Raw genomic sequence first — 15,315 nt, forward strand, 5'->3', positions numbered from 1 at the left:
ATTCATGCTTGAAAAACTCCTGGAAGGCCTGCAGATCATCTGTGGAGGCCATGTTTGGAGTGGACAGAGAATGAAATTTGTTGCCTGCCAGGATTTTCCTTTTCACTTCCTTGGTGGTATCTAAATCTTCGCTAATTACAGGTTTTGGCAACACTATAGAGCCCAGGATGAGTGTGTAGAAGAAGAAGAAGACATGTGTGTGTGTATTTGTGTTTGCTTGAACATGCCTCCACTGTCACACTTTCCCAACATACCTTTGTGAGTTCAGACATGTCTACAATAATAACTCATGAAGAGACGAACAAATCTCATTTTTCTTTTGTTCAATCTTTTACAGTAATTTGGTCATTTTTCCGTTGTGAAATTCAAGAGACAGAAATCTGTAGCAACTTGAGAACTTTAAAGTCTGGTAAATTTAGACTGCAGGTTAGAGTTTAAACTTGAGGTTTAGAAGTTTGTTTTTATTCTCTTTAGGTTTCCATGTCCAGGGTCCATCTGGTCCTCTCACTGTCCAGCTGGGAGACTCAGTGATGTTGCCCTGTTTTGTAGAAACTCCTCTACCAATGAAAGATCTGGAAGTGGAGTGGAAAAGAATTGACTCTGGATCTCTAGTGCACTTGTGGCAGAATGGAGAAAGTCGACCAGAGTCTCAGAACCAGCGTTATCATGAAAGAGCTCATTTCTTCTCTGAGGAGGTTGCTCATGGAAACTTCTCTCTACTGCTTACAAATGTGACTCGGGAAGATGCAGGAGTTTATAAGTGTGTAGTTCACACAAACCAGGACTCTGATGAAACTCTGATTATAATGGAGATTGGTGGGTAAATTTTTACCTGATTTAATTATTCTGTAAAAATACATCGTATAAAATAAATACATTTTTTTGTAAAAAAAAATGAATAAATACAATTCTCATTTCAGAGCGCTTGATTGTGTCTGGAGGCCACGTTATATCTGCGTATGCGGGTGAAGAAATCACTCTGAACTGCTCTGTAGACTCACATATACCATCAGAAAAGATAGAAGAGGTTTCATGGAAGAAACAGGATGAAGATCTCTTACTGCTGCTCTATCAGGAGGGTGACATTCTGACAGGATCAACACATGGGAGATTTAAGGGCAGAGTAGAATTCTTCAGCACTGAAGACAGAAACAAAGGAAACTTCTCAATGAGACTGAAGGATGTTCGATTTGAGGACAAAGGACTGTACATCTGTTCAGCGATTTCTGGGACATTATCAGATAAAACAACAGTGGAGGTGCAGCAGCTCGGTAAGTTGTTGTGTTTTATAGACACAAAACAGGTAAAGATGTAGGAAAGGTAGAGATTTCTTGAAACACATTCATCATTGTGCGATATCATTCCCTTAATTTTAAATCTACAGCATGCTGACAGAGAAATGGATTGGAAAAACAAAACAGTTGGTTTTTATATTTGCATCATTAATAGGTTCCTAAAAATATCAGTGATTGAGACACATGTTAATTTGTTCTGTAGGTTGTTGAAGTTTACTATAATTAAAAAAGTAAATAGATGCTCTTTATTTCATAACAAAGATTACAGTCTTGTAGTGGTTTAATAACTCTGGTGTTTGTCCCATGCAGGTTTTTCCTCTAAGCATATATGGATTTTTGTTTTGTGTGTACTTGGGTTTGTATTTGGACTTATCCTAGGAATCCTCTCTTATACAGCTTTCCATAAGAAAGGTGAGTCTTTCTATCACTTTAATAATGTGTTAAGGTTTAAATTCAATTCAATAAAGTAAACTTCATACAAATCTTCTTTGCATTTGTTTCTTTGTAGATAGAGCCCATGTTATACAGTGTGCATTTGTCCTTTGTCCTAATATCATTATGTTCATTGTCTTCATCCTTTGGGGTGTTACTGAGGGTAAGTTTTTGTTTTTTCAACTATCATATTATTCACAAATTTAGCAAAATGGCTGTCACACATTATTCAGCAGCACACAGGACAGCACTTGTTCCACATATGTGGTGTGAAGTGTTGGTCACAGAGGCTGGATTTACACCCTAACCCTAATCTTTGATGCAACATCACTAGACAGTTTAAACTGAGAACTTATGCTGATGGCACCAGAAAAACCTCCCAAGCCAAAGGCATGCAAAATCCCTCACCGTGCACCAGTATTACAAGACTTATCAGAACACATTTCCCTCAATAAAAGCCAAAATGCTGGTCAATTTGTTCCCAAAATCGGTGGATGGTTGAGTCAGGGACAAACACACACACAGTTCTGCCTAACTATCCATCCACCTCTCTCTCTCTCTCTCTCTCTCTCTCTCTCACCCCTCCCACTTGTATCCCTTCTGCCTCTGATAGAAACAGAGAACATGCTCATAAGTATCATTTAGGACTAGAGGATACCTGAATAAAAAATAATTTAACTCCCTCTAATATTTAAAATCCTGAACAGTTTATACCAGAATTGTGTAAATAATTGTGTATTTTAAACCCAGTGGGTTGTGAGATTTTTATCAACTGCACTACATTAATTCATGAATGATCTGATTTTTCCTCCAGGGTCTATTAATGAAGCAGCAACTTGTTCAGCACTTAATTTTGTTAGGATCCTTTTCCTATTTTGGATTGCTGACCATCTGAAACTATTTAAAGGTATGATTTAATTATTAGTCGTGGTGGTGAACAAAAAAATCTGTTTGTAAAATGAATAAATGCAAAAATAAGAAAACACCATGAAAAGTAAAAATGTTTAGTGGTCATTGAGTATATCGCTTAAAAAATATATATTAGGGCTGTCAATCGATTAAAATGTTTAATTGTGATTAATCGCATGATTGTCATGAGTTAACTGATTAATCACAACTTAATTGCATTGAATTTTGGTGCTCAATTTGAGAGTCAGTGCATCAGGAAAACAGATGTTTTTCAAAGATTAAAAGTAATTTTAGAGTTAATAAAAAAAGAAAAAAAATCGGACGTTGTGAATAAATGTGTGTTGCGTTGAAGGTTTTAAATTTGCCTTTTTTATATTTATTTATTTATATTTTAATAGAAATACTCAAACAAAAAGGCATGCTGCATTTAAAATAATTAGAATATCAATCCCAGGTCCACCTTTTTTTTTTTTAAACTTCACCCAGCCACCATGAGGTGAATTAGCAGTTTAGCCATCTCTCCTTGTCACAAATAGACCATGTGTCAGAAACCGGAATTAAAGTAGAAAGGGATTTTTTTTCCTTGATACACGAAACAGGGTGCTTCCAGCGAAGCTGAGCCAGGAACCAGAACGCACACAGAGCATTAGGTAGTTTGTGGAGATCTATGAAGTAACATGTAGAGGGGACAGTGAGTGAGGGGAAACGGGCCTTATAAAGGGGAATGTAAATAGGGAACAGGTGTTGGTGATTAGTAGGAGGGAGAGGCTGAGTGCAGGTTAGAGTTTAAACTTGAGGTTTAGAAGTTTGTTTTTTATTCTCTTTAGGTTTCCGTGTCCAGGGTCCATCTGGTTCTCCCACTGTCCAGCTGGGAGACTCAGTGATGTTGCCCTGTTTTGTAGAAACTCCTCTACCAGTGGAAGAACTGAAAGTGGAGTGGAAAAGAATTGACTCCGGATCTCTAGTGCACTTGTGGCAGAATGGAGAAAGTCAACCAGAGTCTCAGAACCAGCGTTATCATGAAAGAGCTCATTTCTTCTCTGAGAAGGTTGCTCATGGAAACTTCTCTCTACTGCTTACAAATGTAACTCGGGAAGATGCAGGAGTTTATAAGTGTGTCGTTCACACAAACCAGCACTCTAATGAAACTCTGATTGAAATAATAGAGTTTGGTGGGTACATTTTTCACCTGATTCAATTAATATTTTGTAAAAAAAATACATCGTATAAATAAATAAAAATAATTAAAATAAATAAAATTCATTTCAGAGCTCTTGATTGTGTCTGGAGCCCACGTTATATCTGCGTATGCGGGTGAAGAACTCACTCTGAACTGCTCTGTAGACTCACATATACCACCAGAAAAGATAGAAGAGGTTTTGGGGCCTTATAAAGGGGAATGTAAATAGGGAACAGATTAGTAGGAGGGAGGCGTGGCTGGTGGTTCTCGGACACTCCTCCAGTAAAGTGTTAATTAAATTTCCTTAGGTTATTCAGGTTTTCTTTGGAATTAATTAAAATATAAACTATATGTAGGATTTAGGTAACACTGATCTAATCACTACACACTGTGTCCTTATTAATTTGCAGGTTATGTCCACAAAGTATATAAACGTTTGGCAGTTCTACTACAATATGCTGTGATATCTTTTGTCGCTTATTTTCGTGAGTAAACATCAAACCATTACACCATTACTGCCTTCAAGATCTTATTTCCTGCTTATATAAATATAAAGTGAAAAGAGAAACATTCGAAATTCTACAGAGAAATTTCTCTAAGCAAAGCTTTTGATCTTTTTGTGTATAAAGTAGTGTATTTGTGTAATATATTTTAACATTTTTGTGTGTTGTCCAGCTGTTATTACCAGGTTCTGGCATACAGAACGCACCTCAGGGAAAACGTTCATTCTGATATTTTGTTTACTGTGGTTCATTCTGATTTTTCGGCATGTTATTGCAGTAGGTAGGTGTTCAGCTCTTTTTTGTTATATAAAACAATTTTTATATTGTAGGTGTGTGAGAGTGATCGAGAGAGTATGTTAGTTTCCGAAATGCAACGAAATATGTTGTAAACAATTTATAAATCAATTGTTGTCTTGGAATGAAATATCAAATGTTATATAAAAGTGTAATATTTTCCATCGTACTTAGACAGACTTACCACCTCCTTTCTTTTGTTTAATTTCCATTCTTTTCTAAGGCATATTCCACAGGGTTTTTTTTCATGTTTATTCAGTACTGTATATCAAATATATTTAATTTACTTCAGAACTAATAAATAATTCAGTCCTGTGTGGATTCACAGGAAAATGTATGATATAATGCGAAGTATGTTCATATTATTACTTTACAGTTACAGAGAATCCTTGGAATAAGTGCACTGGAAAAATGGCACTATCTTGTGATTCCAGATATTTGGGTAAATATCATATCTTCTTCTTCTTCTTTTGACTGCTCCTGTTAGGGGTCACCACATCAGATCATCTGTCTCCATACCCCCCTGTCCTTTTACATCTTGCCCTCTTTCAAACCAACTACCTGCATGTCTTCCTTCACCACATCCATAAACCTCCTCCCTGGTCTTCCTCTTTTCCTTCTTCATGGTGGCACCATCTTCAGCATTCTCCTACTGATATACCCCATGTCTCTCCTCTGCACATGTCCAAACCATCTCAATCAAACCTCCCTCACCTTGTTTTCAAAACGTCCCTCAAATAAACTTGTTTCTAATACTGTCCATCATCGTCACTCCCAACGAACATCTCAACATCTTTAGCCCTGCTACCTCCACCTCCACCTCCCGTCTCTTAGTCTACCATATAATACTGAAATGTAAATACAACAATTAATATCTATAATAATAATTACAGAAAATTTTAATTATAAATCAGCATGAACCAGGAACTCTGTCACACACACACACACACACACACACACACACACACATATATATATATATATATATATATATATATATATATATATATATATATATATATATATATACATACAGTGAGGAAAATAAGTATTTGAATAAGTATTCTCCCACTTAGAAATCATGGAGGGTCTGAAATTGTCATTGTAGGTGCATGTCCACTGTGAGACTATAATCTAAAAAGAAAATCCAGAAATCACAAAATTTGTAACTATTTATTTGTATGATGCAGCTGCAAATAAGTATTTGAACACCTGAGAAAGTCGATGTTAATATTTGGTACAGGAGCCTTTGTTTGCAATTACAGAGGTCAAACGTTTCCTGTAGTTCTTCACCACTGCAGGAGGGATTTTGGCCCACTCCTCCACACAGATCTTCTCTAAATCAGTCAGGTTTCTGGCCTGTCGCTGAGAAACACGGAGTTTGAGCTCCCTCCAAAGATTCTCTATTGGGTTTAAGTCTGGAGACTGGCTAGGCCACGCCAGAACCTTGATATGCTTCTTACAGAGCCACTCCTTGGTTATCCTGGCTGTGTGCTTCGGGTCCTTGTCATGTTGGAAGACCCAGCCTCGACCCATCTTCAATGCTCTAACTGAGGGAAGGAGGTTGTTCCCCAAAATCTCGCAATACATGGCCCCGGTCATCCTCTCCTTAATACAGTGCAGTCGCCCCATGTGCAGAAAAACACCCCCAAAGCATGATGCTACCACCCCCATGCTTCACAGTAGGGATGGTGTTCTTGGGATGGTACTCATCATTCTTCTTCCTCCAAACACGTTTAGTGGAATTATGACCCAAAAGTTCTATTTTGGTCTCATCTGACCACATGACTTTCTCCCATGACTCCTCTGGATCATCCAAATGGTCATTGGCAAACTTAAGACGTGCCTGGACATGTGCTGGTTTAAGCAGGGGAACCTTCCGTGCCATGCATGATTTCAAACCATGATGTCTTAGTGTATTACCAACAGTAAACTTGGAAACGGTGGTCCCAGCTCTTTTCAGGTCATTGACCAGCTCCTCCCGTGTAGTTCTGGGCTGATTTCTCACATTCCTTAGGATCATTGAGACCCCACAAGGTGAGATCTTGCATGGAGCCCCAGTCTGAGGGAGATTGACAGTCATGTTTAGCTTCTTCCATTTTCTAATGATTGCTCCAACAGTGGACCTTTTTTCACCAAACTGCTTGGCAATTTCCCTGTAGCCCTTTCCAGCCTTGTGGAGGTGTACAATTTTGTCTCTAGTGTTTTTGGACAGCTCTTTGGTCTTTTTCTCTTTGAGGTCTTTGAGGTCTCTTTGGCAGCTAACGACCTCAAACAGGTGCATCTAATTTAGGATAATAAATGTAGTAGAGGTGAACATTTTAAAGGCAGACTAACAGGTCTTTAAGGGTCAGAATTCTAGCTGATAGACAGCTGTTCAAATACGTATTTGCAGCTGTATCATACAAATAAATAGTTTAAAAATCATATATTGTGATTTCTGGATTTTTTTTTAGATTATGTCTCTCACAGTGGACATGCACCTATGATGACAATTTCAGACCCTTCCATGATTTCTAAGTGGGAGAACTTGCAAAATAGCAGAGTGTTCAAATACTTATTTTCCTCACTGTACATATACAGTACATACATACATACAAATATACATACACTATTTCCAAAACTATTGGGTCACCTGGTCATAAGTACAGTATGTGATTTTTGAGCATTGATTTCACATTTAGTCCCAATTTGCTCTTATAATTTCTTCCACTCTTCTGGGAAGATGTTCCACGATATTTCTGGATTGTGCTTATGGAAATTTGTGTTCATCAGCCACAAGGGTGTTATGAAAGGCAGGTACTGATGTAGTTGAGGAGACCTGGGGTGCAGTCAGCGTTCACATTCATCCCAAAGGTGTTCGGTAGGGATGAGATCAGAGCTCTATAGCAGGAACCTCAAGATTTTCCTCTCCAAAGCATGTAAACCATTTGTGCATAGGGGCATTGCCATGCTGGTGCAGGTTTGGGTTTCCAAGTTCAAGTGAATGCAAAATTTTCTAAAGCATCTAAAGATGTCATGTACAATTTAATTGCCCCAATACTTTTGGAAATATAGTGTATATATGTGTTTATGTATGTAGTGTATATATGCAATAAGGGGTGTAATGGTACACTTGTTTGTACCAAACCGTTTCGGTACATGGCTATGTAATCTTTAGAATGTAAGCCTTTTTTCATGTGGAACAAAGTTAAAATGTCCCTCTTATGTGCAATTTTGAACATTTTAAGTAGCAAATTTGTTTAGTCTCCACCTCGCATTTTGAGTGCAGTGTCACTGTGGCTGCTCGATCCGTACCGGAAACACGATTTGTACTGTATGAGTGAAAACTCCGATTTTTGCACATGCACAAAATTACTGCCACTTCCTGTCATTGTCAACGTTTTTACGAGAGTCCAGTGATATGGATTCTTTAGTGTTTTGTGTCGAGCTTCAAGAATTTCTCTTAAAAGGACACTTTAAAAGTGTATTGCATTAATCAGAAAACCTCTGAATTTACCTTTTCATAATCTTTTATTCTCAATACAGAATGCAGAAAAAATAATCCCCGAAAAGTACCATCTAGGAGTTACATAAGTACAGAATTCAGCAATCTCCTACAAATATATGTCATTGCTGTTATATATGGAGTCCATATTAAAGGTAAGTACAGATTTCTGAGGTGTGTTTTTTTTTTCAAAGTTTCACGTTGATTGATGTGTCCTTTTTTATTAAATGTGCCCTTTTCAAACCTTTATTATTCTAATGGCTATTTTGTGTATATTGAAGATATTTTGAATTCTTTGATATATTTTTATTTCCCTTTCAGGAACTCGAGCTGCATCGAAACGCTTTGGGAACGCGCCTGAGTGTTCACGCTCTGAAATAATGTGTGTAATTAGTCAAAAATTGGACGCTGGCCGTCACCGGTGAGGTGACGTCACGACCAGGAGTATAAAGTGCATATGAGAGAGGACAGCGGCAGCTTCTGTTGTTCAGGAAGCGCTCTGTGTGGTGTGTTGTCTGTCAGATTGTTTGTCAAAAAAAAAAAAAAGGGAGATCTATGTATTTCCCAGGAGCGGAGCACGCTAGTCGGTTCTCGAGAGATCCGGCTGCATGTCTTTGACTTCACTCCGCTCCCGAGCGGCTCTCTCCAAGGAGAGAGCTCGCGTCTCGGGTTCTGCCCCGCTCTCGCTGAGGCGAAGCGGCGCGGCAGTTCCTGTGCTCGCATGGACCTCGCAGAGGGTTTCGAGACGGGCTTGCCCCTTTCTCCAACCTCACCTGCTTGGTCCAGCACTCGCTTGCAGGCTCGAAGCAAGCCTTTCAGCGGATTCTTCCTCCCGCGACGAGGGCATTGGCTCCGCCTCTCTTTCTCTGAGGAGGAGGGGGCGCTTTGCGAGCTAGGCTCATAGAGCTTTGGAGTTGGGGGCGGAGCTATGTCGCTTCCTAAAGGGATGCGGCTGCGCACATTCTGCGCATTCTTCTGCTCAGTTTCTCTGCACATTCTGTACATGATCTGCGCATATTGCGCCGCGCTCATGGTGACGCGCGCGATCTGCTCTCACTCCTCGTATTAAGATAAAATGATTAAAGTAATTGGAAAATAAATAATCGGAAGCACGCCTTTCGGCGGATTCTTCCTCTGTGGCGAGAGCGTAGGCTCCGCCTCTCTTTGTTTGGAAAGGGGGCGGCGCTTTGCGAGCTAGGCTCATAAAGCTATGGAGTTAGGGGCGGAGCTATGTCGCTTCCCGAGGGATGCGGCTGCGCACATTCTGCGCATTTTTCGGCTCAGTTCTTTGCACATTCTGTGCATGATCTGCGCATATTGCGCCGCGCTCATTGTGCTCATTTTTTGAGCGATCGCTCCGCTCCCGAAGAGCACTCCTCGAGTGGGGTTCTCTCACTCCTCGTAGCAATGTATATAATGATAATACTGATAATGATACATTTTTATGTATATGTAGCCTTTTTCTGACACCAGGTTGCAACCTTCATGTCGGGATTTTCCCGTCCTTTCCAGACCTGTACACTAAGTGTCATGGTCATGGGCATGGCCCCTTCGGCCCCTTTCGGCATTGTATTGAAAAACAACCAAAAAAAAAAAAAAAAAAAAAAAAGAGGGTATGGGGTGATGCTGCGGGTTGGAGAGACGCTTGCGAGCTATCTCGTTGTGGTCCTGGAGATCTCGCCTCCCCTAAATAGATAAATAAATAAATAAATACATTACTAAAAAAAAAAAAAAAAAAACTTGGGATCTGGCCGTGAAGGGGCGTGCCACACCACTTTATCCGGTGCCCGCCTTGTTCCGGCCCCCTCAGAGACCTGATCCGTTAACCCTGCCACCCTCGGTGCTTCAGGGCACGGCCAGCTCCGGCGAGCTCTTTTCGTGGTCTCCACCCGGCATCGTTGTGGTCCCGGAGCTCTCGCCTCCCCTAGAGCCGTCTCAGGGTGCTCCCTTGGCTCTGGACCGGAGGTCAGTCTCGAGAGACTGGTACCCCTGAGGCGCTTTCCGGCAGCTTGGCAAGCTCTTCCAGATGCGTACTGTGGAGTGAGGCTATTCGATTCAGTTCGGGTCTCCTCCGCCCCATTTTTACGGGGTTCTTCTCACCCTGGTGGGAAGCCGGCAGGCTCTGGTCATGGAACAGGAAGTAAATTCTCTCCTGAGGAGGGGGCCATCGAGGTGGTCCCTTTATCAGCATGAGAGTCCGGGTTATACACCTGGGACTTCATAGTTCCTAGGGTACACGGAGGGTTACGTCCTATCTTAGATCTACGTCAGCTGGACCGCTCTCATGAGACTTGGGTTCAAGATGCTGACCCTCAAGCAGGTCGTGCTTCAAATCAGATCCGAGGACTGGTTTGTCACGGTAGGTCTAAAGTATGCGTACTTTCTTGTATCCGTCCTACCTTCTCGCAGAAAGTTCTTGAGGTTCGCTTCGGGGCCGAAGCTTACCAATCCAGGTTCTTCCGTTTGACCTTGCCCGTTCACCCCGAACCTTCATGAAATATGTGGATGCGACTCTAGTTCCCCTGAGGTCTCAGGGCATCCGCATCCCCAACTACTTCAACGAAAGGTTGATCCAAGCCCATTCTGTGCTTTTGGCGGTCCGGCATTGACTTGTCGTTCTCGCCCACGTGAAGGCGTTGGGGTTTTTCGGCTAAATGCCAGGAAGAGTGTGCTTTCTCCATTACTGAGAACCACCTATCTCGGTGTCATTCGGGATTCGACTACTTTGTGTGCGCAGCTTTCCCCTGCCCACATTGTAGCCATCCTTACGGCCCTCAGGAAGATCAGAGAAGGGCGGCCTCTCACTGTCGAGCAGTTCCAGACACTGCTAGGGCTTAGGGCAGCTGCGTCCAGTGCGATTCCACTTGGCCGCTGTGCATGAGACCCCTTCAGTGGTGGCTCAGGACCCGCGGGTTCTCATGGAGGGGTAACCCCTCCGCACTATCAAGGTCACGCGGCGATGCCTACGTGCCTTAGATGTTGAAGCGATCCCCGGCTCTTATCTCCAGGCCCTGTGCTGGGAGTCCCCGGTCGTCGCTTAATGCTAACGGCGGATGCGTCCCTCACGGGGCAGGGAGCGATCATGGCTACGTCAACCGTCTAGGAGATCTGCGTTCGCACCCCCTGTGCAGGCTGGCGCACCAGATCCTCCTTTGGGCCCAGGGGAAGCTCCTCTCATTGAGGGCGGTTTACATCCCGGGCTGGTTGAACGAGGCAGCAGACACCCTGTCGAGGCGGGTGTTGAGACCCGGGGAATGGCAGCATATCTCAGGCTTGGCCGAGGCTGCGTCTGTACGCTTCCCCTGTTGCGCTGCTTCCAGGAGTTCTGGAGAGGGTTCACTGGGACGGAGTCAGTCTCCTCCTGGTAGCGCCATGGTGGCCGCGCAAACTATGTTTCGCAGACATGGTGGCTCTCCTCGAGCATCCTCCGTAGAGGATTCCTCTGAGGAGGGGTCTCCTTTACCGGTTAGGGGGTGCCATATTTCACCCCCGCCCAGAGCTGTGGAGGATGTGGCCCCTGAGGGGGCACAGCTCCGAGGTTCTGGTCTCTCCTCCGAGGTGGTAGAGACCATTCTCCGCCCCAGAGCTCCCTCCACGAGGAGGTTGTATGCCGCCAGGTGGCAGCTGTTCTGCTCGTGGTGTGAGCGCCACCAGCTGGATCCAGTCCACTGCCCTGTTGGTCAGTGCTGGATTTCCTCCAGGGACGGTGGCCAGGGGTTGGCTCTGTCCACCCTGAAAAGTCTACGCGTCTGCCATTTCGGTCTATCGTGCCCCCGTGGCCTGGGCCATCTCTGGGCGAGGCCCGATGGTAACGCGTTTTCTCCACGGCACCCGGAGGCTGATGCCCCCGGTGTGACATGGAGTGCCTAGGTGGGACCTGGCCATCATTTGGGGGCTCTTTCTGAACCCCCCTTTGAGCCTTAGCCGAGGCATCTTGGATGCACCTTTCAATCAAGACCTCGTTCTTGTTGGCCATCTGCTCTCTCAAAAGGTAGGGGAGGCGCTGTCGGTGCTCCTTTCCTGGAGTTTACCCCAGGTATGGCTGGTGCCTTCCTGTACCCCTGTACAGGGGACTACATCCCCTAGGTGCCTTCGGTTGTCCCACAACCGGCCTTGTCCAGTGCGCGCACTGGACACCTACGTCCACGGGACGGGCCCTTGGAGAGGGACCTATCAGCTGCTCGTCTGCGACAGCCCTCCCAAGAGACGCCTTTATTGCTGTTAAGCAGGCTCTGAGCAGGTGCACTGTTGGTGCGATCACATCTTATGGGTCCTCTGGTCTCCCTGCTCCATTCGGGGTCAGAGCTCTCTCCACCCGGAGTGTGGCTGCCTCAGAGTCTCGGTCCTCTGGAGTTCACCCGAGACCTGTGTAGTGCTGCGGGTTGGTCCACCCCACTGGCCTTTTGTGCGGTTCTATAACCTAGACCGCAGTGCCACTCTTGGCCCCTCAGTCCTTCTCTAGCTGTGGTGACAGACACACACTAGGCAGGGACTGGTCAGTTTGGCGTGATTGGACACTCGTTCCCAAAGCGTTTCGACGCAGCTCGAGTTCCTGAAAGGGAACGTCTCTAGGTTATGTATGTAACCCTAGTTCCCTGAGGGAACGAGACGCTGCGTCTCTATGCCACACTGCCGGCGTCCCTGCAGCGCTTCCTTCTCCCTTGCAGAAGCTGCCGCTGTCCTCTCTTATATGCGCTTTATACTCCTGGTCGTGACGCCACCTCACCGTGACGGCCAGCGTCAGTACGACTGATTACACACATTATTTCAGAGCGTGAACACTCAGGCGCGTTCCCAAAGCGTTTCGACGCAGCGTCTCGTTCCCTCAGGGAACTAGGGTTACATACGTAACCTAGAGACGATTTATTTCCCCTCATTTCCTAAACCTACTAACTTGCCCACCCTAGAATTTGTTTTAATTCAGTTTTAGTTGTGTATGTGAAGTCTCTAGCATGTTTACAGTGAAGAATATAATCATCAGCATCAGCATCATTACAATCAAAAATAACACCCTAATTCCAAAAAAAGTTGAAATACTTTTTAAAATGTAAATAAAAACAGAATGCAACATTTTTAAAATCTTAGAAACCCATATTTTATTCACAATAGATCATATAAATCATGCCAAATGTTAAAACTGAGGAAATGTACCATTTACGAAAGAAAATATGTAATTTTTTATTTGATGGCTGCTCACATTTTTACAATGTTGTTTTGGGGCAACAAAAGTCTGGAAATGTAAGTGCTATTAAAATTAATTAATAGTTGGAGAAACATTTGCAACTAATAACTAATATCAGCGCTCAGTTCAAAAAAACACTATTAATTGCATGGAAGTGCATTAGTGCCTGTATAATGGGCAGCTTGTACATTTGGAAAGGCTCCATCAATGCTGAACGCTTTATACAGGTTTTAGAGCAACAAATACTTCCCTCCAGAAAACGTCTTTTTCAGGGAAGGTCTTGATCAACATATTTGAGCAACACAATACTAACTGCATACTGCATCTATTACAATAGCATGATTGTGTAGTACAAGAGTCCTCCTGCTGAACTGGTCTGTATGCACTCTAGACCTTTCACCATTTGAAAACATATGGACCATCATAAAATGAAAAACAAAGAACAAAGGAAAAGAACTTAACAAAGAACACCCAGAACTGTTGAGCAGCTAGAATCCTGTATCAGACACATATAGGACAACATTCCTCTCTCAAAACTTTGGAGACTACTTTCCTGGTCTCCTCAGTTCCCAGATATATTCAGACAGAAGACGCTACACTGCTATACAGTGGGAAACACCTCCCAACTTTTTTGAGATGTGTTGCAGCCATCAAATTCAGCTTGGCCTTTTTTTCCTTAAGATTTTATATATTCTTAGTTTAAACATTTAATAGGTGTTGTTTTTTTTGGGAATGGAATATTGGTTTATATTTATTTGCAAATTATTGCATTGTGTTTTTATTTACATTTTACACAGTGTCCCAATTTCTTTTTAATTGGGGTTGTACATATAACTTTAAATTTAATCTTATCAAAAGTTTTATTTCAGTGTAATTAATGTTCTCTGTTTTTCAGAAAACATCTGTTTTGTTTTATTTCCGCTCTTGCCATGTAGTGTTTTTGGCCTCCTTGTTATGTGCAAAAGGCAGAGTAAGTAAATCATGTACTACTTTATTTGATCGTATTATTTTTCTAAAGTTATAAATCTTATAATACATTTTGTGGATTGTGTATATATAAACATATTATTTAATATTTTCTATAAGCCACCGCACCTCACGCACAGGGTCATGTGTGTTTTGTGAACATGTTTCATGTTCACTGGTAATTAACACTTGTATTTAAATGCACATATTTATCTCGTTTGTTTCTCCATGTGGTCTGTTTTTGCCCACATACAGGTCCTGTTATTGTATTATGTTTTGTTTCAGTTGTGCGTTTCTTTTCAGTTATATTATGTGTTTGTTTTGGTTTCCACACTTGCATTTGTTCACGCGTTTGCTTCATTAAGTTACAACCTTCCACAAACATTACCTTATTTAGAAATCTACAGTGGGGAAAATAAGTATTTGACACATCAGCATTTTTATCAGTAAGGGGATTTCTAAGTGGGGTATTGACACAAAATTTCCACCAGATGTAGCCATCAAGCCAAATATTGAATTCATACAAAGAAATCAGAACTTTTAAATATACAAGTTGAGTCCCAATAAATAAAGTGAAATGACACAGGGAAAAAGTATACCAAGGAAAGATAACAAGGTGCAAAATGGCATAGAAAGCCACGAGATCGCCTGAAATCTGTCAGTATTGAGCGAGAAACCCTGCCCCCTATCAGTACTAATTGATATCAGCTGCTTTAGTCCTAATTGATGGGCTATAAAGGCTTCTCTTTACCCAGGAGGCACACAGGAAAGACTTCATGATGGGTAAAAGCAAAGAACTCTCTCAAGATCTTCATAATCTTATCGTTGAAAAGCATTTTGATGGGAATGGTTATAGACGCATTTCCAGAATGCTAAAATGTTCCTGTGAGCACTGTGGGGGCCATTATACGGAAATGGAAAGAGCATCAGTTCATCATAAACCGGGCACGATCAGGTGCTCAACGTAAGATCCCTGTCCGAAGAGTCCAAAGAAAAATCAGGAGAGTTCGCCAAGAGCCAAGAATCACTCGGGCAGAACTTCAGGAAGACCTTGCATCAGCAGGTAC

At 42.5% G+C, this 15,315-nt stretch overlaps 1 protein-coding gene across 5 annotated transcripts in view; it reads left to right on the top strand.

Annotated features, from left to right (window-relative positions):
- Nucleotides 1-15,315, top strand: part of LOC124389265 — a 111,034-nt gene that overhangs the window by 71,124 nt on the left and 24,595 nt on the right. For 4 of the 5 annotated variants that reach the window (XM_046854612.1, XM_046854615.1, XM_046854613.1 and 1 more), the window contains 10 exons: nucleotides 921-1,271; nucleotides 1,605-1,706; nucleotides 1,804-1,890; nucleotides 2,542-2,634; nucleotides 3,464-3,808; nucleotides 4,227-4,301; nucleotides 4,492-4,599; nucleotides 4,990-5,055; nucleotides 8,142-8,255; nucleotides 14,178-14,252. In XM_046854612.1, the coding sequence (XP_046710568.1) occupies nucleotides 921-1,271; nucleotides 1,605-1,706; nucleotides 1,804-1,890; nucleotides 2,542-2,634; nucleotides 3,464-3,808; nucleotides 4,227-4,301; nucleotides 4,492-4,599; nucleotides 4,990-5,055; nucleotides 8,142-8,255; nucleotides 14,178-14,252 (1,416 nt within the window). Of the gene's footprint in view, nucleotides 1-474; nucleotides 817-920; nucleotides 1,272-1,604; nucleotides 1,707-1,803; nucleotides 1,891-2,541; nucleotides 2,635-3,463; nucleotides 3,809-4,226; nucleotides 4,302-4,491; nucleotides 4,600-4,989; nucleotides 5,056-8,141; nucleotides 8,256-14,177; nucleotides 14,253-15,315 lie in introns of all 5 variants that reach the window. The other variant, XM_046854614.1, reaches the window with a different exon arrangement.

Source organism: Silurus meridionalis, chromosome 7 (genome assembly GCF_014805685.1).
Source record: "Silurus meridionalis isolate SWU-2019-XX chromosome 7, ASM1480568v1, whole genome shotgun sequence".
NCBI classification, from domain to species: Eukaryota; Metazoa; Chordata; class Actinopteri; order Siluriformes; family Siluridae; genus Silurus; species Silurus meridionalis.